At 53.2% G+C, this 25,460-nt stretch overlaps 8 protein-coding genes across 8 annotated transcripts; 5 read left to right on the top strand and 3 right to left on the bottom strand.

Annotated features, from left to right (window-relative positions):
- Positions 1 to 239: 239 nt before the first annotated feature.
- J4E79_010797 (uncharacterized protein) lies at positions 240 to 4,763 on the top strand (the record flags this gene model as incomplete). The annotated part of the gene is made up of 1 exon (XM_049359630.1): positions 240 to 4,763. One exon carries the CDS (start codon positions 240 to 242, stop codon positions 4,761 to 4,763), a length of 4,524 nt encoding a protein of 1,507 aa, XP_049205932.1.
- An 871-nt stretch (positions 4,764 to 5,634) lies between these two features.
- Positions 5,635 to 9,015, top strand: J4E79_010796 (uncharacterized protein; the record flags this gene model as incomplete). Its single annotated transcript, XM_049359629.1, has 5 exons — positions 5,635 to 5,716; positions 5,770 to 6,489; positions 6,544 to 7,604; positions 7,928 to 8,665; positions 8,998 to 9,015. The coding sequence occupies 5 exons, from the start codon at positions 5,635 to 5,637 to the stop codon at positions 9,013 to 9,015; spliced, it is 2,619 nt and encodes an 872-aa protein (XP_049205931.1).
- A 1,736-nt stretch (positions 9,016 to 10,751) lies between these two features.
- Positions 10,752 to 11,018, top strand: J4E79_010795 (uncharacterized protein; the record flags this gene model as incomplete). Its single annotated transcript, XM_049359628.1, is given in 3 exon segments — positions 10,752 to 10,797; positions 10,847 to 10,953; positions 10,968 to 11,018. The coding sequence occupies 3 exon segments, from the start codon at positions 10,752 to 10,754 to the stop codon at positions 11,016 to 11,018; spliced, it is 204 nt and encodes a 67-aa protein (XP_049205930.1).
- Positions 11,019 to 14,282: 3,264 nt separating this feature from the next.
- On the top strand, positions 14,283 to 16,050 carry J4E79_010794 (uncharacterized protein; the record flags this gene model as incomplete). The annotated part of the gene is made up of 2 exons (XM_049359627.1): positions 14,283 to 14,608; positions 14,658 to 16,050. 2 exons carry the CDS (start codon positions 14,283 to 14,285, stop codon positions 16,048 to 16,050), a joined length of 1,719 nt encoding a protein of 572 aa, XP_049205929.1.
- Positions 16,051 to 16,541: 491 nt separating this feature from the next.
- On the bottom strand, positions 16,542 to 17,445 carry J4E79_010793 (uncharacterized protein; the record flags this gene model as incomplete). Its single annotated transcript, XM_049359626.1, has 2 exons — positions 16,542 to 17,210; positions 17,332 to 17,445. 2 exons carry the CDS (start codon positions 17,443 to 17,445, stop codon positions 16,542 to 16,544), a joined length of 783 nt encoding a protein of 260 aa, XP_049205928.1.
- A 417-nt stretch (positions 17,446 to 17,862) lies between these two features.
- On the bottom strand, positions 17,863 to 19,879 carry J4E79_010792 (uncharacterized protein; the record flags this gene model as incomplete). The annotated part of the gene is made up of 2 exons (XM_049359625.1): positions 17,863 to 18,547; positions 19,284 to 19,879. The coding sequence occupies 2 exons, from the start codon at positions 19,877 to 19,879 to the stop codon at positions 17,863 to 17,865; spliced, it is 1,281 nt and encodes a 426-aa protein (XP_049205927.1).
- Positions 19,880 to 20,978: 1,099 nt separating this feature from the next.
- On the top strand, positions 20,979 to 23,600 carry J4E79_010791 (uncharacterized protein; the record flags this gene model as incomplete). Its single annotated transcript, XM_049359624.1, has 2 exons — positions 20,979 to 21,385; positions 21,422 to 23,600. 2 exons carry the CDS (start codon positions 20,979 to 20,981, stop codon positions 23,598 to 23,600), a joined length of 2,586 nt encoding a protein of 861 aa, XP_049205926.1.
- A 189-nt stretch (positions 23,601 to 23,789) lies between these two features.
- J4E79_010790 (uncharacterized protein) lies at positions 23,790 to 24,791 on the bottom strand (the record flags this gene model as incomplete). Its single annotated transcript, XM_049359623.1, has 1 exon — positions 23,790 to 24,791. One exon carries the CDS (start codon positions 24,789 to 24,791, stop codon positions 23,790 to 23,792), a length of 1,002 nt encoding a protein of 333 aa, XP_049205925.1.
- Positions 24,792 to 25,460: the final 669 nt, after the last annotated feature.

The following is a 25,460-nucleotide window of genomic DNA, read 5'->3' as shown; positions in this document are numbered from 1 at the left end:
CGTCACCTCCTGTCTTCTCTCTTCCACCCCCCTACCTGCCCTATCAATCCACCTCCTTCTCTTTCTGGCTGCAAAAGCCGCCCCATCATTTGCGCGGAAGCTCTACGACCACTACTGCATCTATCCAATCCGCTAGCGACCGCGTCGGTCTGTCAAGAGCGATTGGCCTGACGAAGGTAAGTAATCTGATCATCCGCGCTGGTACATTGAGATTTCTGACATTCAACGTGGCAGTCGTCATGCGCGCTCACTATCTAGTCGCCGGCTTGATCGGCCTCGCTGGTCTTGCCTTCGCCGCTCCTACTCCCGAGTCCACTGCCGTCTCCCTCATCCCGACCTCCCAACCCGCCGACATCGCCGACCTCGAGTATGTTGCCCCCGAATGTAACATGGGACAACAGCCAGACATGTGGCTCGCGGCTATCTGCGGCAACCACACCAACACGAGCACCATGCCTAAGACCTGGCTCGGCGTCTGCGCACTACTTACCGCCGGCGTCGCGCATGAAGTCACCACCACGGTCCAAGACCCTGGTCTCATGTGCAGGTTCTACGACGACAGCGACTACTGCAACAGCGACTTCGTCGTCGCTACCCTTACCCATCATTTCCGGATCCCGTCGGCGATTGGCAAGAAGATCAAGTATGTCAGGTGTGATAAGGCGCCGCCGCGTGGGGAGTCTGGTGAGCTCGAGGCTAGAGCTGATGATCCTCCTCCCGTCCTGGAAGTGGAAGACATCAAGCACGCCGAAGAGAATGACGCTCTTCCCATCCACGACGCCGAACCCATTCGACTCGAGGACACTTCATCTTCCTCCTCCTGTATGAACCCCGATGCGAGCCACTACTTCCTATCCATCTGCGGCGGTGGCAGCGCCAACAACATCCCCAACAACTGGATGAACGCGTGTGTGTCGCTGACCAGTACCGTTGGGTACCACGTCGAAACTTTTACTCAGAATGCGCGCATTATGTGCAAGTTCTACGACGACAGCAACGAGTGCAATGGCAACCTTGAAGAGGTCTCTATTATTACAGAGAAAGAAGAGAGCTTTAGGATTGACCCCGAGGTTGGAAAGCGGATCAAGTATGTCAAGTGCAAGATTGGTCGGTGGCGCAGGGACGTTGGTGAGGTGGAAGCTCGAGAGGTCGTTGCTCCTTCCTCTCCAGAGATTGTCGTTGCTCCAGACACCGACGTTTCTCAAGACACCGACGTCTCACCAGACTGGGCCTGCATGAACCCGTCCCCGGATAACCAATACTTGGTTGTCTGCAGCCATGGCGTAGGCCAACTCATGCAAAAAAAGCTCTTGGGTAACTGTCTGAAGCTAAACAGCGATATCGCGTATAACGTCGATTCTTTCATTCAAGATCCAGGTCTGAGGTGTAAATTCTACAACGACCGCCACTCAGACTGCAAAGGCGAACCCATTTACACCGCTCAAACTCTGGATAAGCAACACCTCTTCAAGATCGATGCGAAGTACGGCACTAGGTTCAAGTATGTTTGGTGTCACAAGGGCGACCACCAACTGAGCGATGTTCCTGGGATTGAAGCTCGAGTAGCGGATACGTCTCTCGAGGCGCCATCTTTCGCGGTCGAGGAACCGTCCGGGCTCATCGCGCGACTCATCAGCGATACCGGCTACGCCTTCGAGTATCAAGAGAACTTCGCTGGGCTCTGCATCAAACTCCCGGACACGGTATCTCGTCATTTGACGCACGCAGCCTTGGTCGATCATACCCTCTGCAGGTTCTACGAGAGCGGCTGCTTTACTGTTATTAAGCCTCTCTTCACTGCAAAGAGCGAGGCCCCCTATACCAAAGTTCCTGTGCCATCGGATATCAGCAAGAAAATCACCCACGCTGTCTGCGGGCCTTCGTCTGCCCCACACAATGAGATCGATGCGCGAGCGGATGCTACAGCTCTCGAAGCTAGCCCGGCGGCCGCTTCCGAAACAACGGCATCTTGGGAGTACATAGCGAGGATCTTCAGCCCCACAAGCGACTTTGCTATCATGAGCGACCGCGACCGATCCTGCCTCAAGTTCGAAGGCCCTTTCTCTCATAATGTTACCAAGGTGAACATTGGAGCTCACACTCTCTGCGTGTTCTACGACAACGACTGCAGTCTAGCCAAGTACCCCGTCTTCACCGTTTCAAGCACCACGGAGCAGTTTGTCAGTCGAGACATGCCAGCAGATGTTTCCAAGAACATTACCCACGTCATTTGCGGATTCAAAAACCATGCTGCGATCGAGACACGAGCGGATGTTACGACGTTTTCCCCTACCCTTGCGAGGATCTCTAGCAGCAGAGGCGACATGTCTGTCACCAAGGAAAACAGCCGAGCCTGCGTTCAGTTGAAAGACCATATTGCCCATGATGTCATCCAGGTAGTTGCTGGAGCTCACACTCTCTGCGTGTTCTACGACACCGATTGCACCCTGGCCAAATACCCCGTCTTCACCGTTTCGACCGACAAAGAGCAGTTCACCACTTTAAGGGTACCAGCGGACGTTGGCAAGAAGATCACCGACGTCATGTGCGGGAAGAAAGACGGTTATGCCAACTTACAAGCGCGAGCGGATGATACATCCCTCCAAACCACAGCCCAGAAGACGAAGATGGCCCGAGTCCTCAGCGACACAGCCGACTTGTATATCTATGACGACAACGACGCGGATTGCGTTGCGCTCAGCAAGCATGTGGCTAATGACGTTGTCGGAGTACAGCTGGAACCCAACATTCTCTGCGTGTTCTACACCAATGCCTGCAATATCGCCAAGTTCCCGATTTTCCGCGCTTCGAATCCTTGGAGCAATGTCGTGAGTGTGGATATCCCGGGTTATACTGGCCGCGACATCACACACGTCGCTTGCGGCAAGAAGCACACTCTTGATGCTGAAATCGATGCCTGGGCGGCTACTACACCGGGTATCGATGCGCGAGCGGAAACTACACCTATCGTCGACAGCACGGCTCTGATGACTTTACAAAAGGACGGTCCATCCATCGCCTACGTGTTCAGCAGTACTGGTGGCATGTTTGGTATTTACGACACAGACGCCAACATCTGCATCCCACTTAGCGACTCTACTGCGCACGATGTCATCGCCGTGGCTGTACACGAAAACGTCCTTTGCAGGTTCTGGGAGAACAGCTGCGATGTAGCCAAGGGTCCTCTGTACCAGGTTCACTCGAACAAGGGCGACGCCGTCCCCAAAGTGCCGTCAGACATTGGCAAGCAGCTTACTCATTTCATGTGTATGCGTACTAAGCCTCAATCTACAATCGTTACGCGAGAAGCACTAGACACATCGATGGCCGACCCTGGAGCCATGGCCTTTCTATTCGGCAGCACATCCCAGCTTGGCATTTATGATGAAGACACCAAGAAGTGCATCCAGCTTGGCGACTCTATTGCGCATGATCTGATCGCTGTGGCTGTACCCCGAAACGTTTCCTGCTCGTTCTACAAGGACAGCTGCGATGTATCCAAGGGTCCTATTTTCCTTGTTGCGTCAGGTCAGGGGCGTGGGGATGTCCACTATGTGCCCTTGGAGATTGGCAAGAGGCTTACCCATGTCATCTGTGTGCGTACTCAGCCTCACGCTGAGATCGTTGCGCGAGAGGAAGGCTCTCGGTCCAATGTAGCTCTCATCACTTCCGCGGCCTCGGCAGGCAACACACCGGATCCAGCTACCGACTTGACCAATACCCAGATCCAATACCCAAGGGACGGATATAGTCCCGTAGACCTCCCAGTCGGCGATCTATTCACCTGCTCTTATGAGCAAACCGATAGCTGCTGGATCATGGATGCACTCAACGATTGCTTAGAATTCCCTACGAACACCGCCCACAACGTCATGATCCTCGAGCAGGCTAAGGGGACGTATTGTTGGTACTACAACAAGCCTGGGTGCAAGGATAGTGATGAGGTTTTCCATCACACATCGGCGCCAGGAAATCCGACTGCATTTATTGGGACCTTCTTCAAGGATCTCGCGAGTGTGGTGTGCGGAGGTCCCGGTGTGACATCTGAGCTGGAAGTCATTCCCCACGACCATGCTATCGAAAAGGTCACCGCCGTGGACAGGCCCATCTACGCCGACGATATCACCAAGCGCGATTCTCTCCCCACGGACTCGGCACCTTCATGGACACTTCCTAGAATCATCCGAGTAGGCGAAGTATTCGCCTGCTCCGAAGACTTTGCCTCCGGCTGCTGGTACATCAACGCCCCGAACAAATGCACGGATTTTCCGCCCCAGGTCGCCCATAAATCCAGCTTCATCATGCAAGCCAAGGATACATGGTGCAAATATTACCTTGAGGCCGGCTGCAAGGACAGCGACGAAGCTTGGCAGTACGTATCGTCTCCCACGGATCACACTACCTTTGGAGTGAAGACCAATTTGGTCGCGAGCGTGGAGTGCAAAGCTGCAAACGAGCTCAACAAGCGCGACTGGCCCCCAGGCTCAACAACAGTCTGCCACCAAGCGCACTACCAATTCTGCACCGACAACGCTATCAACGCTATTCAGCAATGCGCCAACTTTGCTCCTGCGGATCAGGGCCCGCTCTCGATCATCCAGTATGGCGGCGCGTACTGTAAGTGGTACCGCGACTTTGGCTGTGGAGGTGGAGAGGATAAGTCGCCCATGAGTATTGACTCGAGGGCCGGGGAGCAGTGGGTCGATAACTTGAGCGTGGAGAACAGGTTCAAGAGCGTCAAGTGCGAGGCGTATCAGTGGTAGACTTTAGCTGACTGCGAGTCTTCTTGGATGTGATACGGAAGCGAAAGTAGCTTCTTTGGATACCAGGTAATCGAATAAGTAGAGGGATGAAATAACGTTCCCTCCATTTTGACATTTTGCGTGTCTTCGTGTTGATGTGGGCTGCAAACCCATTCAACTTTTTCCCTACGTTGACGTGACTCGAAGGATTCTGGCCCGGTAAGCGTGTCAGTAAGGCGCACTTGACATGTGCGCTTTCCCTTCTTCGGTTAGCACGAACATGATATAGCGCGTCCCAGGGAACCAACCCTCCTACCCCGCAAACTTTCTCTCCATGTTTCGCGACGTTTGAGTAACCATCGATATGGATAGTCCAGCTGATCTCGATGCTTTCTTCGCCTTTCAGAATAGTCAATTCGCCACAGATCACGCCCTAGATGATGGCAGCTTCGCCGGCTTGTCGGAAGCCCTAGGGGCCTCGAATGCGGTGCCGAATCAGTACAATGAAAGTTGGATGATGGATCCGTCACTTCTTGATCTTTCGAACCATTCCACCGCCTCTTCGTCCCCCTTCACGCCAAGCGCATCGATATCCAGACCTAAGCTTGGCAGTCGCTTCTCCAGAGAAGTCATCCGTACACTCAAAGACTGGCTTACTGTTCATCAAAAACATCCTTATCCCAGTGAGGGCGAGATGATGGCACTTCAAGACCGAACGGGATTGAACAAAGCGCAACTGACGAATTGGTTCGCGAATGCACGTCGACGTGGCAAGGTGCAAAGTGTCCGTCCAACCTCGCCGCAAGTAAAGAATTTGCCCAGTTCTCCAGTTGATATCATTCCGAGGCCCGGCACGCCTGCTGTTAGGATGGCATCGAATCATAAAGACCCTATGCAGCGTTGGGTGGAATCGCCGCCGGAGCATGAACCTGCTGCTGTTGGCGATATTGCGCGTGCGATGGCTTCTACTTCACGTGAGTCATCCACTTATATCATGCACTGATAGCACTTTACTGACTGTGTCCAGATGAAGATGCTGGAGACTTCGCGTATCATCAACCATGGGAATCGCCTTACGCCATGTCCTCGGCAAGCAGTGCGAGAACCTCTCAATCGAGTGAATTCTCGGGTCATTGCTCATCAGGCTCGCAAACGTCCCTCAAAGTACGCCGCGTACCGCGGAAGAAGCGGACCACTCGACGCCGGCGCCTTGACACGGAGAGAACCGCACCCATCGGCATGCCGTATCAATGCACATTCTGCACTGAGGTCTTCAAGACCAAGTATGATTGGCAGCGTCACGAGAAGTCGCTTCATCTACCGCTAGAGAGATGGATCTGCGCACTTCAAGGCTCTCGCACTACCAAGGAGTCGATCGGAGATCAATGCTGTGTCTTCTGCGGTGAGGTACAGCCGGATGACAAGCATATCGAAGCGCACCACTACTCTGCATGCCAGGAAAGAAGCTTACAAGAACGTACCTTCCACCGGAAAGATCACCTTGTCCAGCATCTGCGCTTGGTGCACGGCGTCGAATTCGCCGAGTGGTCGATGGCACGCTGGATGCTTCCCATACCCGATGTCAGATCAAGATGCGGATTTTGCGGTACTACCATGAATACATGGCTGGAGAGAACTGATCATCTTGCCGACCACTTCAAGTCTGGTGTTACGATGGCGAGTTGGCAAGGTGACTGGGGTTTTGATGCGTCCGTTATACCGTTGGTCGAGACTGCTATCCCTCCAGGTATGATGAAATTGGCTTGCTCATTGAGGGTGTGTGAATGCTGACATCTTTCAGATCTCATCGATTGGGAACGCGGCACTCTCATTCCCATGAAAGGCAGCGACCCATCTTGGGGTACTCCGCCAAATGCGTACGAACTGCTCAAAGTCGAAATCGAGTTCTTCATCCAGCGATATTTCGACAAACATGGGTACTTGCCAGACAATGATGCGATGCAACTAGAAGCCTGTCGCATCATCTTCGCAGCCGAGACCACTTCCGTCATGCACGGACCAGACACAAACCATCTCCACGAGGTTTCATGGCTACGAGACCTGATGATGTCATCACATGAGCTGACTGAACACGCAAGATTTCAGCCCGTTCGATCATCTCGCGAGAGTAGACATTTCCCGCTACGGATTAATGCCAAGGATCATCTCTTCGAACAATGCCCGCTTGAGGCGCAGCTTCGTGGCTTCGTCACCCAACGCATAGCGACTGGCGAAGCGCTTGACGATGCGCAACTGCATCACGAGGCATGTCAGATTGTTCGGCGCATGGAGCAGGAGTCCAGTACTCCATCGGATGTTTTCGCGAATTGGATCGTCAAAGGAATCTACTCGGGCACAAATTGGATTTCGCTCTTCAAGCAACGCGCAGGCATCTCTGATGTTTTATCCACCGATATCCCGGCGGATCATGGCTTGGGTGAGTTACTAGACCTCTCGTGGCCAGCCTCGCCTACCAAGGAAGCGTCAACTTCCGCGCTCGGGACCGCGAGTCCATCCAAGCAAACCCATGACTACTTCACTACGCTGCCGACTTTCTCAGAAGAGCCGATAATCTCGCCTGAGTCCACCGCGCAGACGGACATGTACGGTCGGTTGCGATCGCTGCTACCCGACGACACCAACTTCTACCGGATCTTTGACAGCGACATGCGGAGATGGGCAGCATCAACGCTTTCACCGAAGAACCCGAATTGCCATGTCCCTTCCGATGAAGAGATACAGCATCAGGCGCGATGGATCATGTATGATGGTGACGACCCATGGAACCAGACACCTGCGGATTTCCCGAACTGGTTGTCGCGATTCAAGAGGGAGGTTGGGATTGTGGCAAATGACGAGGGAGTGAATCCTGGTGATTTGGTGATGTGAATGCAGTGAATGAACGCTGAGATTGAGCATGTGCTGCCGCCTAGAAGTACGCCAAACTTTCTAGAGCTCGTGCGCATGGAAGAAGGCATGGGTGCTTGCTACGGAGGACTCCAGAGATTCATAATCCCTGACACTCACCATAACAAAACAGATTCTCTCTCAACCCGCGACTTCAACGTCTGGCAGTAATGAGCTCTCTACTACTGCGTGTATTTCGGCCCGTGCTGACCTCATTGTTTGAGTATGCCGGCTATCCTTTTGTCATAAACTCTTCAAACCAGCATACGCCCTTCCAGTCATGTGTTGCAGTGTCATCAGCAACCCAAAAAGAAACTGCTTCATCAGGCCAACCTACGAACTCCCACGATGAGCCGCCCGGCCCGTTCCGGCTATTCGCACTGCCGGGAGAGCTCCGCAACATTGTCTACGCTCACGTTCTCGAAACGGACGAGGCTATCCTCATGGCACTATATCTCAAGGATGGAGCTTTACATCAGCGTCTGATCCTCGACGATCCGATCCGAAAACTACGAATGGACCTAAACCAAATGAAACTCGTCTGCAAACAACTCCACGAAGAAACATCAGCTCTACCACCAACCCGATGTCCAGAACTAATCTTCCCCCTCCGCAAAGACACCCCCGAATCCGCTTCTAGCATATGTGCAGATTACATTGCTAGTGCTAGACCCGAGAACCTCAAAGGCATCCACCGCATCCACGTCCACGAACGCATCGCATACAGACAGTGTCCTTTCTCGCCGCACCTCTTCGACCCTTGCTTGGGCCAGCTCGTAACATTCGCCACCGACTACCTTTCCACCTCGATCCAGACATTCCTCCATGCCGTAGACCCAAAAATATCCAACGACACGTCTAAGTTCCCCATCGCAGGCTTCTCCTACGAGATAGCTCGGAAACGGGTCGACGACGGATACTACAGCGCTTGGTACAATATCGATAGGGCTCTGGACGAGATGGCGGAGACATGGTCTGACCATGCGATTGAGCCGCAGCCGTTCCCGCAGAACTTCGTGTTTAGGTTGGGGTGTGGGGTGAGGTGGAGCAATTGGCAGCAGTGGGTTGGGTTGGAGTTTCCAAGGCCTGCGCTTACACATACGGGGCCTAATTATACGGGGAGGTATGATATTTGGTTTTTGGGGCGGACGTGAGAAGGGCGATGGAGATCGTGGGGTGGGGTTTGGGAGATAAGTGTAGTTAGAGGGATGGTAGCTTTCGTGGTGGAAGCCATAGGACTGTTTTTCACATATATGAGATATTGTCCATCATGCAAGCATCACATGTGCCTGGAAAGAACAATGATTGTTTCCCGAAAATCTCTGCATTCATACTGACTACATAGCAGAACAACTGTCTGCACTAAAGCTTCCGCCTCCTCCATCCAACCCTTCCCATCCATCCCTCTTCAGTTCTTCCGCACCGATGGCTGACCAAAGCCGCCTTTGGGAAGCGTGCCGTTAAAAAACGGCTGGAGTGGGGAAGACGTCTCTCCGGTCGGAGTGAGACCGTTCCCAAAGCCCGAGGGGGCCATCTGTTGTCCAATACCAGGTGCTGATCGCAGCGACCCGGCTTCTTGGCTTGATAGCATGTGAATGCTGTGATACTCACCTCCATGACCCTGTGGCAACTGCGGGATATCTGGTCTAAGCGGCTCAGCCGCTGTCTCTCTATGCGCACTTGGTGCAGGGGCGAAGGCGGGAAACGCACCGTTTCGCGCTGCCTCATTCAGCTGGTCTACCAGCATGTCATGTTCGCGCCTCAGCTGGTCATGCTCTTGCTGCATTGCCACGATAACAGCCGCCTGTTGCTGCATTGTCGTCATAGCAGCTTGAAATCGCTGCTCTTGCTCTTGGAACTTGCGTTCCAGGTCCGGATGTACTTGGCCCTGGGCACCTTGTGCTGGCGTGGGCGGCGTGGATGGTTGACCCTTTGGAGCAGATGAAGAACTCGACTCTGCCTTGCGCTGTGCGAGTATCTTGGCCAGGCGCTCGCTGACCGATTCTCGGCTCGGCGCCTCACGCGCAGGGCGAGCCCTCGTACGCATTCGATCACGATGGCTGCCGTGGGATGAGGATGACTTCCTCAACGGAGTCCCCTTACGTTCAATAGTCCTGTGGTTGGGACCACTCTGTACTGGGTGCCTATAGTCGTAGGTATGCCTAGAGTTAGCGAAACTGCTTCGAGGACCGTATGTCTCAGGCCCACGGCCATACTCAGCGCCGTAGCTGCTGTTTTGATAGCCGAAATGATAGCCAGGTTCTTGGTATTCACCAAAGCGCATACCGTCGGCCGACTTCTGGTGGTCGCGCACTACAATTGGGCGGAGACTCTCCGCGTAATGTCCACGTTGTGGATTAGCATATTGCCTCTCGTTAGGCGGGCCATCGCCACCGTTACCAAGGCCTTGGCCGAATTGTTGCTGCGGATGATTTGCCATGGTGGTGTTCATGGTTGTTTGCAGCGGTGTGGGATGCTGATGCTAAGGTCGAAATTTCGGTCGCGCTGAGAGCCGTCTTTCATTGGCCAAGGCGCTAGGCGCCAGTCACGTGCTCATACTCACTCCTGGAAACGATCAAAGGCGCGGAGGAGCAATGCAAAAATCAAAAAATGGCTACCTAGGTACCAAGGAAGCATCGTAAGAGCTTTGGTAGCTTCAGCGAGTTAGCCTGTGAGATCGACGCCGTTTGTGCCTTAATAGCTATGTAATGTTTGGTCTTTGTAGAATTGAGGAAGTGTCAAGACAGTCCAGCTTACTATCTTCACATAAAGATTTTGTTTGGAACTGTATATGTGACTCCCTAAGTATCATGCCGAGTAACTCATGACGCTCTACATCTCTCCCAAGGTTGTACCAGACATACCTGAATTGTACTCACACAGATTACGGCTTGGAAGCAGCAGCCCAGAAGTAGGCGATGCCAAACCACGTCACCATACGAGATGTTGAGCGTCGAGTCACCTTCACTTCGCGTCAGTGCGCTAGGCCCTCGCTTAGGCCACCCGTTTGCTCTTGCTTTGTGTTCGCGTATTTGCTCTAGCAACCTCTGGATCCTTATCCCGACGTCCTTAGAGCAATAGGCAGCGACGGTGATCAACAACATGGCTCAGCCGATGGTGACTGCGAGTCACGAGGGCCACGGCGGAGGTAATGTTACGTTTTACATGTCTTGCTACAACACTAACACTCTTACCAGTGCCGGCACCGTTTCTACCGCAGCTCCAGAGTCCGCTTCTCCGATTACCTGGCGAGCTACGCAACAAGATCTACGAGTACGCGCTGGAGGATTCGAAACCGCCGCAGGTAACTGGCAACAGCTATCAGACGCTATACAAGACCCACGCAGCACGATTACATTTGTTCAATAAACTCAAGCACACTTGTCGGCAGCTCCAAGCGGAGACTGGCAATATGGGATTGTCACGGGATCACAGGTCCTTTTACTCATCCTATACTTTCGCTAGCCAAGACCCCGATCCTGAGACCCGGCTGCTTGTGCATTACAAGCATGGGGTACATACAGACCGCTTTATCTCGAATATACCATTTGACCGTTACGTTCGTCTCTGCGAGGAAAATCCGCTGCTCGAAGTGGCCATCTTTACACCAGCTCTACGAAAAGGACTTGGATGTCGCGGGCTCCTTGTTCTCGGGGCTGCGCTACAGGTCATCCTGCGATGTACTGAGCTGCCCTTCCAGGTTGATGCAGGTATTTCAAGCGAAATCGAGAGCATGGTAATTCATCTGGACCCGCGCGGAGACTGGCCTCTCCGTACAGATGGTAGATTTCTTCCGAGAAACATCAGGGTTTACCCGATGGAGGAGTTCGATGAAGCCGAAGTGCGGTACTCGTATCTCCGAAAGAAGAAGGGGTTCGAGGATTGGGTCGCGCAGATCAGGGAGTGGTACAAACACGGCATTTGAGGCACGTTGTGCATGAAGACTGCGCGCCAATTCTGCAACAAGAAGGAGAGCCAGAGAGAAGTGCTTGTATAACGAGAGTCTAGAGATGCCTGGACAGCGCTATAGTTTCTCGAGTATTTCACACCCGAGGTAACACGCCGATACTAGCATGAGGGCAATCAGATCGGTACGTCGGATATGAGACGCTCAATCCCTAACCTGTGATATGAGTATGCCCGCGCGAAAGTTGCACGTGCACTGTGACCCATTCTGGAAGCTTACCTAGGTAGCTACCATGCGCTGGGACCGGGTATATGTGGCTAGTATCGTGATGAATCAGAGTGTCAGGCATCGCATGTCATTTATAGAACGGGTGCATTGAGTACCTAGGTAGAGATTATGCATCGTCTAAATTCGAGTGCTTTCGTGCGTGGACTGGAGAAAGAATGTGTCAAGGGAAAGCACGCTGTCATGTCCTCTTTGGTAGCTAGCGGCGCTTGGCGATAACTAATCCGCATTACCCCAGAGCTCCTTCTCCACGCCCCATTCCGCCCCATCCGATGGGAAAGAGCCAACACACGCTTTGCAGAAGCCATTGCGAAGGCAAAAAGATACATGGGCTTGTGAGAGGCGTGCTACTTCGGCTTTCGCCTTCTCAAAATTCTTCTACGAATGGTACCGTCCTCACAGCTCCAATGCGACATTCACCACGGCAGCATCGCGCCTTGCGGAGGTGGCCTGAACCTTTCCCAAAGCAGGATGCCGTCCGACATGCGGGAAGCTTTCGCGCTTCTCGACTCAGGCAGAGGATGACAGGAGGCTCAAAAGAGGCGATACATTAGGCAAAAGAAACGGCAGTCGGCTCGTTCATCACGGGACTACATCATTCATTGGTGGATCGGCGTCACTCTGGGGTCGAAGCATCTCCACAGCCGGAGGAAAGCCGTCCGAAGTAATTTGTATAAGAGGTCGCGCTCCCCACGGGGTGGAACGTCTGTTTGGCTCTTTTCAGAACGACGGCGACATGTTGCTACCAAGCTTAAGAGAAATTGCTCTTTGGCATTGGTGCTCTCAATCGAATGGTTGATACTGGTACGTATATTTGCTTGTTTTGTCACATCACGCATCTTTCTGTTTGCGGTCGGCACCCCGTACTCACACCACCCACGGGGTACCTGTCTACTATAACACGGAGTCAAAGCTAACCATCGTAGACGTGTCTGGAGACTCCATCAACGTGTCTCCCCACATGCGCACCACAACCGTCATCCCACATACTGCCGTTCCCAACATCCGGTAACCCCTCGGTCTCCCGAACATCACCCGGTCTCACAATCTCGACGCGAAAGCGTGACCTGGATGTCGGCACCTGTCACATTGCTCATCTCACGATGCTCTCGCATTGATCCACACGGACCCGTATTTCTCAGAAACTTCAGGACTCTTGGCTCAGGATTTTCACGCTTTGATGCACGTAGCGGGCCGCTAGCGCTGCAACCTCGGAGTCGGAGATGAGGTTTTTATCGCGCGTCGGCCAAGACCGGCGTTTGCTGGGAAACCTGCCAAGTTCGTACCGCCGACACCGAGGATGCGCTGCCAGCGATGAAAAATCACGGTGACGTAGAGGTGGACATCTGACGTCGCAAGTCTCGATTTACCGCGCTCCGCGAAGAATTTGGATATCCCGCAGGAACTGTCACCCCCGGTTTTCTAATGCAGAAGCTCTGGCGCACCAGTTACCGGCTACTAGGACGAAAAACGTGCTGCCCTAGCTGGAGAACAACCTTTTCGTTCCGGCTACCCTCCAATGGCGACCAGATGGACTTGTCACCGGTGTGAACGATCCAACGCGACTTGAGGCTCTGCGGAAGCTAGCGAGTGCCGTCACGTCCGTGCGTACACGTCTTGCATATTGTCCAACGATATGAGGCACTTGTCAGCCTCGTCTGCACTATAGACGCGTCTATGCCCCTGCATAAGGAAACATCCCGGGTAGCTCCAAGCTATCTCATAGGCCGGCTGGATGAAGTCTAACATTGGATACTCGGATGGAGCAGTTCGCCGATACTGAAGCGCACCCCATCATCACCATCCACAATGGCCATGTAAGGGGAAACCGTTGGAGCACGCGATACTGGAGTCACTGGGGCGAAGTCACAAACTATACGACCCCGTATACGACCCCGAGGAGTAATCCACCAGAACCGGAAGGGTGGTATACTTGCAGCAGCTGCAGTGGGCCGATCGTTGCACTATCAACTGTCTGTGCTTCTCGGCGTGTCCAGCAACCATTCCGATACTACGCGATGAAGAAAATTCACGACCGGCAGCTCTCCGGCTCGAGCGTGCTCGTGACAGGCTGCCCCATTGCCAGCTCCAGCTCCACGATGCGATGTCATCATACCTCCGTTGTCAGGGCGCTCGTGCGAGCATATCTCCTTTCGCCTCCATGGCTAGGGCGTTCTGGAAAATGTTAGTCGGATGGGTATGCGGATGAGACTGACACTGGGGCTCCACTGTCAATAGACCCTACGAACCCGTCTCCGCATGCATTTTCTGCTATTTATACGGCGCAGCCTTCTCCTCACAGCCCACACTGGTCTCCTCTTCTCCAGCTTCTCTCCAGCTCACTTTGTTTGAGACGTATACCCCGCGCTGCAGACCAGCTCGACTTTTGCTCGATACCCTTTTGTTTTTCTCTATTGATTCCTAATTACCACGCGCCCAACATGACGGTCATGTCGCGTTTCTTCAAGAAGAAGGCGACCGAGGAGGAGATCCACGAGAAGGGAACGCCAAACACCGCCACTCCTGCGGACACACCTCCCAGGGGAAACTCTGAGACCGTCCAGGCTGCGGATCTCGAGCCCAAGGGCCGCGTGCCTGCCATTGCCGTTATCCTCGGTGCTTGTGCCAGTATCGGTGGATTCATGTTCGGATATGAGTCTGGACAGATCTCTGGTTTCCTAGAGATGGACGACTTCAAGGCGCGTTTCGGCGGTGAGAACAACGAGTTCTCTGCTGTCCGCTCTGGTGCCATTGTCGGTCTTCTTGCGTAAGTCCTTTCCTCCGCAACGCGATGAACGCGTCTAACAATCTCCCAGTGTCGGTACTCTCTTCGGATGCTTAGGCTCAGCTCCTCTCGCTGATACCTTCGGTCGTCGTCTTACCATCTCCGGTTCCGCCTTCTTCTACATCATCGGTGTCATTATCGAAATCACCAGCAAGGACGTTTGGGCCCAATTCGCTATGGGTCGCTTCACTGCCGGTCTCGGTATCGGAGCTCTCTCCACCGTCGTTCCCATGTACCAATCCGAGTCGATCCCCAAGCGCATCCGTGGTGCCACAGTCTCCTCTTACCAACTGTTCATCACCCTCGGTATCTGGACCGCATACATGGTCAACTACGGCACAGAGAAGGACTACGTCAACAGCGCCCAATGGCGCATTCCCAACGGTCTTTCCGCACTCTGGGCCATCATCCTTGGTAGCACCATCCTCCTCCTCCCCGAGTCCCCCCGCTACGCATACCGCAAGGGCAAGGTCGACGAGGCTCGCATGAACATGGCCCGTCTCAACGGTGTCGACCCGCACAGCGCCTTCATCGACGCCGAGATTGCTGAGATCCAGGAGAAGCTCGAGGCTGAGTCTGCTGGCGGCGACCACCCATGGCACGAGATCTTCACCGGCCCCCGCATGCTGTACCGCACTCTTCTCGGTATGGTCCTCCAGGCCGGTCAGCAGTTGACAGGTGCCAACTACTTCTTCTACTACGGCACAACCATCTTCTCCGCCACCGGCCTCTCCAACTCATACGTCACCTCCATCATCCTCGGAACCGTCAACGTCGTCGCTACTATCTTCGGTCTCTGGGTCGTCGAGAACGTCGGCCGCAGAAAGGCCATGATGGTCGGTGCTGCCTGGATGGCCATGTGCCTCTTCATCTACTCCTTTGTCGGTCACTACGCCCTCGACCAGAACCTTCCCCAGAGCACGCCCGCTGCCGGAAACGTCATGATTGTCTTCACCTGCCTGTTCATTGCCGCGTTCGCTACCACCTGGGGACCCCTCGTCTGGGCCATCGTCGGAGAACTGTACCCTGCCCGCTACCGCGCTACCTGCATGGGTCTCGCCACCGCCTCCAACTGGCTCTTCAACTTCATCATCTCCTTCTGCTCTACCCTCATCACCGACCGCATCGACTACTTCTACGGTCTCGTCTTCGCCGTCTCCCTCGTCCTGCTCTTCTTCGTCGTCTACTTCTTCATGATTGAGACTAAGGGCCGCTCGCTCGAGGAGATCGACACCATGTACATGATTCATGTCAACCCTATTACCAGCGCCAAGTGGGATGCGTCGAGCTTGGCTAAGGACGGCCTTGTCGACACTGACAGGCTGCACATGGGTCCTGGTGGTCGCAACTTCAGCAAGGCCGAGCAGGCTGGTACCCATGGTGGTATTTTGGAGCCGGCTGAGCGCAACGAGAACCAGGTCTAGATGGCTGGTTGAGGGAACGAGGCTATGACGGAGAAGATGTGTCCACGCTTGGAGTGGACTGTGACGGCCTAAAATTTATCAGTTGTAATTCAGTATGAGTGTCCGTATGTAGGACAGGAATTAGGGTGCCAATATAGTGCATGCCCTCAATACATTATCATCAAATCACTTGCAGTCTTCTCATGGTGCATGAATGCTTTTCGTGTTGTTCTCATATCTCAGCCCAGACCTTCGACTACTTCGTCGAGTTCTGTTCGCCTCCCTAATACCGCAAATACCTCCGACACTTTGATGCCACTCGTCTCCCTTCCCAGGTAGTCCATCCAGATCGTTGTATTGCAAAAGCCGAATCCAAGTGATGATTACACTCTACAGCGCAAGTTCCGAGCTTTCATGACACACACCGGAGTCTATGTAGTCAGCAAACCCTTCCGTAACCCCAAGAATCATTTGGAGAAAATACCTAACTCGCCATAGAAACTCTGATGTTTCTAGATACCCTCTCGCTGCCACTTTTCGATCTCTTTGATGAAGAGCTCTGTCTGTGCTATACCATATGTCTGTACGTCTCTCTTACTGAAGACAGGTTGAACAAGGTCGCCAGGCCCTGTACCAGGAAATATCCGGATATGATCAGGAATTGGATCTTTCCGATCAGCATTGAAGCGGACGGCCAACCGGCGCATGAGTGGAGAGAGAATGGCATGGTTCTCGTGCATATGTCTGGCGTACAGAACGTTGGCAGCCATGATGAGCCAATGACCGGCGTCATCGATTTCACCGAGGGAACTGACATATAAGTGAAACTTCATGCCGGGATGCGAGGCGCCATATGGCGTCAATGTCTCGACGGCCTTGTTCCATGTGCTCACCCGTCCCACGATACTCGACACGTCAGCACACAGTGTGACTTGCCGAATATACTTTTGCTGATCCGCCGAACATGTAGCGAGAAACGTAACGAAGTCCTCGACCTGCCGATCAGACCGAACAGCGACGTCGTTGTGTTTCAGACCCAAGCCCTTGGTTTCGTGGTATAGCTGGCGACAGACGTATTTGAGCCGGTTAGATTCGACCCAGTGCTCATAGAGTCGATGGCCTCTGAAGCTCTTCGGGTGAGTCTCGATCATAAGGAGGCCGCGATCTTCGGTGAGTGCGTACTATCAAGCTGTTAGGACGGATAGTAAGATGTCTTAGCACCGCGTTAGCACAGCACAGCAAGGGAGCTACATACTAGTAATAAGTTAGCAAGATATCTTAAGAGCTATTCGTGGCGGCTACATTACCCTCGTAGATTATATCGCGGAGTTCTCTCGGTAGAGCGAGTAGGCGGTTTGGGGCCGAAGGTAGTGCTGAGCCGCCTGTGGCGAGTGGCTGTGGTGGTTCGAGGCGCATACTGAGTATCGGTGACGGAGATGATAAGCAAAGCAGAAAGATATGAATGCAGAGGAGATGTGGGTGGGAGAGAGTTTTGCGTTGTTGTTTGTCAGAGACTAGTCCGTTTGCTCCGAGCCTTGGCGAGGCACTGAGACTTCTCACAGGGAAAGAGTGACTGCGAATGTGGCGTCACGGTCAAAGCAAGTAAGGACACCGAATCGGGCAGGAGTGTCAAGTGAATGGTTAGGTGTCTACTCTAACCAATGGCTAGACTTGACAGGCATATCTACGAAGGTCTTAGTAACTGAAGATTGCTCTTTATCCAGTCCCGCAGCTGAGGCCCTTTCAAAGATGTTTGAGACATGGAACCAAGATGGGCTTCGCCCCCTCTGCCTGCCAGATGCGCCGTAGCACCCAGATACCGTCGAAAACGACTCAGAAACCTTCGATAGACCACTTCTCGAACAATGTGATCCAATCATCCGCATATTTTCTCTCAGAGTTGATAGCAGAGAGCCAGAGCGCTTCCTTGTTGAAGCTCTCAGGAAACACTCGAACATTCTTGTACTCGGTCTTAGGTCCGTCTTCAATGGCGAATCCAATCCGTCCCGCAACATCCTTGATCGCAGCAGTAGCGAGACTGGGGAATGTGCCCCTTACTGCATATTGAATCTCACTGCCTCGGAGACGCCATTGGTCAAAGCACCCTAGTTCGGTCATCCAGCAACACTGCACCTTGACGGACAGAGCTGGATACTCTTTGCCGATAGCATACGCGGCTTGCAACTCCAGACATAGTCTGTAGCGTGACAGCAGCATGATGACGATGGTTCTGACGCGTCCGAAATGTGCACGGGAGCAGTGTTTCTCGGTGAACTTTGTGAATAGATCGAAGCCGAACGAACCGCCGAAAGTCAACTTGTTGTATCTCAAGCCAAGACCCGTGGTCTCTTGGTACAGCTGATGACACACCAGCTTCAGCCGATTCGGATCAGGGCCATACGGATCGTCCAGAGGGCGGACACGAGAGGGCGACGATCGTAAGACAACGAGACCAGCTTTCTCGGTGAGTACGTATTCGTAGATGATGTCGCGCAGCTCTCTCGGGAGATCAAGCAGCCTGAAATGTCCCGACGCAGCCATCTATTGATTGACATGTCAGTTGAGCTTCTCGAGCGGACGGCCTAGTCAATGCTTACCTTTGCTGCGAGCGACAGACGGCAGTTGACCCGGGCGCTTGATGATGAATGGACGGTTTACGCTCGAAGACAAACCGTAAAGGCGGCGGCGTAGAGTGTGGAGGTGGAGTGAGTATCGCGGTTTGTTTGTAGAAATCAGGGAAAAGTGGGGCACCTCGAGGTGAGCGAGGAAAGAGCGGCCCCGACGTCACGGCAAAGTCCAGCCGGCTACTGATAATTCGATCTCATGGTTCATATATTGACTATTCATCTGATAACAAGAACTTCATCCATCATTTCGAATCAGAGGCGCGTCTCGCTATACATGATGCGTCATACGTAACATCCTTCTTTTCCCATTCCTTCACTTTCAAACTAAATGTCGTCGCCTTCAATGCCTCCGCTTGAACGCCAAGTGTTGAGAAGAGCCCGTATTATGGTACAGAGAAGAAGATAGATCGGTGGAATTACTGCAAAACAAGAACGCGGTAGAAGCAAAGGGGTATTCTGGGGGTATCTGTGGTGCGACGGTGGGTAGTGGTCGCACGTAAGGATGTTGGTAGGTTGTGGGGTGTTTGGTGGAGGGTATGAGGCGCGATGGAGTTACTATTCAGTATCTGTTCACCTGGATGCATTAGTAAATCTGCGTCTTCAGAGGAGATCATTTCAAGCACTCACCGATATCCCGGGCCTCTCCGGGCGCCTCTCCTCTCGCGGTACTCGTCGTGTTCCTCAATTACTTCCACGACATCATCGCCTGGAACACGTTGCCGCCCCTCCACAATGATACTCCTCGCTCTCGGCGGCGCACCCCTCCTCTCCTCAACGATGATCTGCGAGCGTCCACTGTTCCGCCTCGGGCTCCTGCTGATCTCGCGGACTTCCGAGCGGCGTCGCGACGAGCGTCCGCCATGTGAATTGCGTCGTGGCCTGCGCACCACAATCTCTTCCTCTCCGGCCATGGCTGTGGTTGTACCGGTCTTGTTGTTGGTGTTCATCAGGGACTGGATGAGCCAGCAGATCAGGAGAAAGCCGGCGACGCTGCCGAGCACGATGCCGACAACGGTACCGGGCTCGGGACCGTCGGTATTGTAGTAGGTGGGTATTATACCCTGCTGGGCGTATATGACGTTCTGTCGCTTGGCAATGGGGGCTGCCTTGGGCGCATCGAAGACAATTGCTGGCACGTCGAAAGCAGGCTGTCGGGGGCTAAGGCTGGAGTCGCGGGGCGCCATGTTGGCGAGGAAGCTGAGGGGATCGCGTACGGCCGGCATGGTTGAGTCGAGCAGTATGCGACACTGGCCGCGAGAATGCGCGCTGACGGCGAAGTGGTGGTGTTGGTATTTGGCGTGTTTGGGGGGCCGTCGTCTGGGGGAACAGCAGTTCCTGGCCTGGAACCGACGATGCCGGCGCTAGTTGTGGGGGAGGTAGATCAATTTGATGTGCAGCAACACGCAACACAATGCTCGAGAAGGAACAAGACAGTCAAGCAATTGAAGGGTGCCGAAAATCCGTCCCAGGTAAAGAGAAGTGGGAAAAGCAGGGCGCGCTTGGGGATTTGACACAGTAGTGCGCTGGTTGACTACGACGCCATGATGCAATTATTCATCTTGTTATGGGGGCTGGGGCCCAATAATAGGAGGCTGAACCTCAACACCACCGCCCGCACCGCGCAGCATCACGACACTCAATTTTCGGCCGATCTCTGCGCATCGCTCTTTAACTGACCAATGTTGTCGCGATGCATCGCCTTTCCTATTCAGCATCGCGATGTCGCCAAAAGCCATCCGCAACGCTCCGCGGGAGGCGCAACGCCTGAATGCCCAATTTGACCTCATCTCAACCTCGTACCTGGAACCTTGCTCCTCCTAGTTGACCAACTCTGCCCGCCCATACTTGTTTCTTCCTCGCATGTGTCCCTCATTCGACTGGATCACCCTGCGTCAGATCCTGCTTTGCGCAAATAACTCCCGGCCAATTGCGACGGCTTTGCGCGCCGAAACCACAAATCGCTTGTCGCGCCGTCACGTGAGACGTTTGCGGACCTTCCTGTCCGGGTTCTGGTGTGATCGCGACTGCCACCACAACATCCTGACTACCACCCGACAGCATACATCAAGCCAGCGCGAGCTTTGTGGAAGCTGCAAGTATCACTGTGTTATCTTCGTTGACTATAGGAGTTGGCGACATCTGATGGGATTCAGTGTTTTGCTACCCACCTGCACACGCAATTGTCAGGAACGCGTGCGCATGGCAAAGCGCAACTGCTACACGAGATGATACACACCCAAACAGCAAGATGGAGTGTATATGTATCCGTCTGTCCTTGCTCTTGGGGATCGACAGATAGTGAGAAACTACCTTGTAATCACTATGCCACCACAAGATGTGCTTACAGAGAACGCCCAGTCAGAGAACGTCCAGCCACAGGATGCGCGTCCAACTTTCATACCTAAGAATTGCTTACGTCTCAACAATCCTCACATGCTCCAGCTTCAAAGGGACATTTTCAGCCTGGAAGATAAGACCGAGCGCGTTTTGAAACCATTCGATCCATCCCACCATTTCGACACCATCAAAAGCTCGCTCGGGCAGAACAGCAAGAGCGAACGGATAAAAGATGACGGCATCTTTACACAGTGGCTTGCGCCCACTCATGCCCAACTACGAATTCAGATATGCGGTGGATCTAAGATCGACAGAACTTCAGCAGCTTCTTTCGCTGTTGAACACCTTCAAGGTCTCCAGTCGTCAAACTCTTCCAAGAAGACTCAGGTCCTGTATTTCTTTTGTCATCGTCCTGACCGTCGACGTAGTACTGCCAGCGCAGTGCTAAACGGCTGGATATATCAGCTTGTCCAACAAAGACCTGATTTGACTAAAGAGTTTTGTGAATGGCTTCTTCAAGATCCCATTTATGTACCTTCCTACCTCGACAAGGCCAGAATGATGTGGGCCTTTTTACGACGGGCTGCAAAGCTGAGCAACGCGGGAATAACATACTGTTTGCTGGATGGCTTGGACGAATGTGGCGCAGAGAGTAGAGCTCTCGTCCTTGAACTACTCGATCTTACGCTCCCGTACGAAGGCTGCCCGGAGACGCAGCCTACTCTGAAGTTCCTCGTCACCACCCGCATCCCTCTAGACGTCGCAAAATACGGGAATGTCGACTTGGATGCGCGCATTGGGAGCGGGTCTATGTCTTCCACTATGGGCTCGCTTACAGCCGAAGAGCATCTTAGCAGCCTGAGTCAGAAGTATAGCCGCATGGGTTTTATAGTGTTGCAGGTGCTCGCTGCCTACCTTTGCCCGCCGACCACCGGGCAGCTTCTGTCCATGTTCCCCGAGAGCCAGCGAACCCACGTTCTTGAATTCCTCGACTCTCGTCCAACCGAACTGCTAATTAGTTCCGAGCACATAGGGTTCGCAGATTCCGATGCGTGGCTCGCGCTCTCAGAGTCAAGTCTTGCGGAGGCCAACAATACCAAGCTTGCTCGACAATGCCTAGAGTTGATTGGCGCTGGCCTTGCTCAGATCGATATGGCAGATCTGGAAAACGACGAGTCTATTTGGGTCTCGCAAGTCCCTACCGACTTGAAGTATGCAGTAAATCACTGGGCTGAACATATCAAACTGCTGAAGGACATCCCGCAAGACTTGGTGGCATTGATCGAGGCGACCTTTTGCCCTGAACCAATAGTCCTGGAGAAGTGGTGGATCATGTTCATGACCTGGAATTACGGCATCTCCCCGTATCATGATGTTCGTAAACATCATACAACACTCCTCCACGTATGCGCCCTCTTTGGTCTCGACAAGCTCATCGAGGCCCCCTCCTCGTATTGGTTGCTGGTAGAGGACATGTCATCACTAGACGCCCAGATGCTAGCACCGGTCGATGTCGCGATCTTGCATAACCATATTCAGACGGCCAAATTTCTCGCTACAACCTTCGAGTTCTCTGGAAGTTTCTCATGTATCCTCGCGGCTGGTTCCAGTGTGGAAATAGCAGATCCGATCCATTCGAGACATGGCCCCACTGATATACATCTAACGAAAGAACAAATCGAGGCGGTATTGTGGAACGCAGTCTGCACCGGTAAACCAGAAATGCTCGACGGCGCCATCAAATTCGTGTTCGTAAAATCGTCCGGCGACCTTTTCCCATGGAACAAAACGTCATACGCTGAAGCCATCATAGATTCCGGTGAATACCAGCTGCTGAAACACATCCTGACAACGGTCAATATGCAGGAGAAGGCTGGCCACCTCATCGAATACGCAACATGGCATCACGAACCGCGCATGCTCCAGGAGATACTAGACTACGAGGTCGTGCGCGAAATGATCAGACACAATCAGATAAATCTTCGCAACGCTCTGAGCAACGCACTCTTCCGCAGAAGCCCCCGGATGACAGAACTGTTACTCAGCGAAAAGACTATGAACTTCCCAGCCCTTGTCAACAATCCAAGACCGCTGGAATGGGCAGTCAAGCACCCCAATGTTCACACCCTCATGGTCTTCCTAGCACAACCGGACTTTCGTTTCGACAAGGGCGCCATCGAAGAAGGCGTCGCGCTGAACCTGATGTTGCACAACGCGGGCAAAGTAAGCGGCGTCGGTCTCGATAGTCTTGGCAAGGTTCTTAAGCGGGGTGCACGAATGCGATACGAAGACTTCGGCATGACCGCTCTCCACGTCGCCGCCGAGATCGGTCGCATGTCAGTCATGGAGACCCTCCTCGAAAATCTTACCGAAGACGAGATCAAAGAGGATATTGACCGCAGATGCAGCCGCGTCCACAGAGGTCAAGGCCGGGAAGGTATGACTGCATTGGCTATCGCTGCTTTGAAGTGCAGCTTGGAGATAGTGCAGTGCCTGTTGGATAAAGGAGCGGATATCGACGTAGAAGATAGGGCAGGGAAGACTGCTGTGCAGCTGGCGCGAGAAGCTGATCGGGGAGATATTGCGGATATGATATTGGATAGTTGATACTGTGTGGCTGCTTACAGGATTGGGAAAGAGCTAGAAGGTGAGGGAAGTCGCGTAGGGAGCAGAAGTGGTGATGGTCGCAAGAGCAAGGAGAAGAAAGTCTGGAAGGGCAAGGGGAAGGCGGAAGTTGGCGCACGTTACTGACGATAGTGCACGCGCGTTTCGATAATAGTTTACTCGCAGCTCATCCTAGACTAGAGCATCTCCGCATCTCACCCACTCCCTATCTCTATGCCTCCAGCCATGCGCATAAACGAGCTGCGCAACCTCTATCCTGATTTTGGCATTCCATGCCACGTCTAGTAAGCCCACGCCATCTTCCTGGCACCCCGCATCCGCACCAGCCCACAGCAGCCTATCAGCCCAATCTAGCGACTTGTTTGCCACTGCTTTGAACAGCGGGCTCGTCAACTTTATGTACTTCATTCTTCCTATGGACGACCCGTCGATCATGCAGTATCCTGGGACCTTGTCTTCCCTGTACCCGGGCCAGCTACGTGGACACATCCAACGGCCATCACGATATACGTCGCTGAACTTCTTATCGAGCTGCCGCTGGTATGACTTTTTGAGGTAGTACCTGGGTATCACGGCGCGTGGCCCCGGTATCTTGTCGATTTGCTTTGAGAGGGTATCAATCTTGGGAAGATATACGCATGAATTCTCATCGTAAAGAGTCTGGTTGAAGAAAGCCTCGTAGATGACGAGTTTACCGTGAAAGTTTGGAACGCGCTCCATCCATTTGTATATCTCATCGAAGACACGCTTGTCGCGTTTGGCCTTGGCTGAGATGAGGAGATCTTTGATGAGGATCCGTCTTGCTACGTCTTTTCTTACGAAGACATTGCCTCCTGCTGTATCTTTCAGATGCTGTATAGAGTGTTTGAGCAAAATGCCGATCGTTTTCTTGGGGCGATCGAGCTCGGCGATGGCGATGAAGAGGTACTTGTATAGCTGCTCCTGCTTTATGCTTTTTACCGAGCGGAGGAGCAGTTGGAGCATATTTGTATGTCCGGTACTAACTGCGAAGCCAAGAAGGGTCGTGCCGAAACAGTAGTTCAGATCGTCTACGCTGCTGTGAAAGCCTGCGAATGCGTCGAGCACTGCATCTTCCTCGTCGGCGACAATGGCGCAACAGATCTCGAGGAACTTCCGGTCATTCTCGACCCGCTTTTCGGGGTCGTCATCCATCGTGTATTCATCATAGTGTGGCAGCTTCTTCGCCCCATCTGATGAGGAAGCGTGTGCGACTACCCTGCTTTCCTTCCAATACTCATGCATACAGAAGCCTGTCCACAATTCCAGCTTCTCTTGTCTAGTGGCACGGTCTCTTTCCGATATCCCCAGATTTTTGAGCTGTGACTCATATACGGGAGCGAACAAATGCGCGAAGAGACTGGACTCAGCACCCCGCATTTTGACGCAATGTTGGAGGTATGCGTAACGAAAGTACCGATCAATTCTGTCCCAGAAAGGTTGTCGAACACATTCACGACCAGAGGCCGCGCCGCAGTGGAGGTAGAATCGAACTGACTCGAGGCCATGGTCGGTGAAGAATATGGAGCGGACTTCTTCGTCGAATAGAGCTAGATAATGTTAGCTATGCGACGAAATCCATTAGGACTAATGGACATACAATTGGCTAGTCTCAGCTGGAGAAGTTCGTGACGGTTATAGGACGCGCCTGCAAATTCCAAGATGCAGCGCAGTATCTCAAGTGGCACCTTCATATTCGAAGTTGATGGGGCGACATCTTTAGATGATGGGACAAGGGCAGGAAACGCAGGTTTTGAAGATTGAGTACATGACTGTTCGAAGTTCGGTGAGTCAACGTGAACCATACTTTGGTCAACCTGTCCG

This window comes from Alternaria viburni, assembly GCF_023758015.1.
Source record: "Alternaria viburni strain BMP 2772 chromosome Unknown scaffold_33, whole genome shotgun sequence".
In the NCBI taxonomy this organism is placed as follows: domain Eukaryota; kingdom Fungi; phylum Ascomycota; class Dothideomycetes; order Pleosporales; family Pleosporaceae; genus Alternaria; species Alternaria viburni.
The sequence above is the reverse complement of the archived record's forward strand: the minus strand, read 5'-3'. Positions and strand labels throughout refer to the sequence as shown.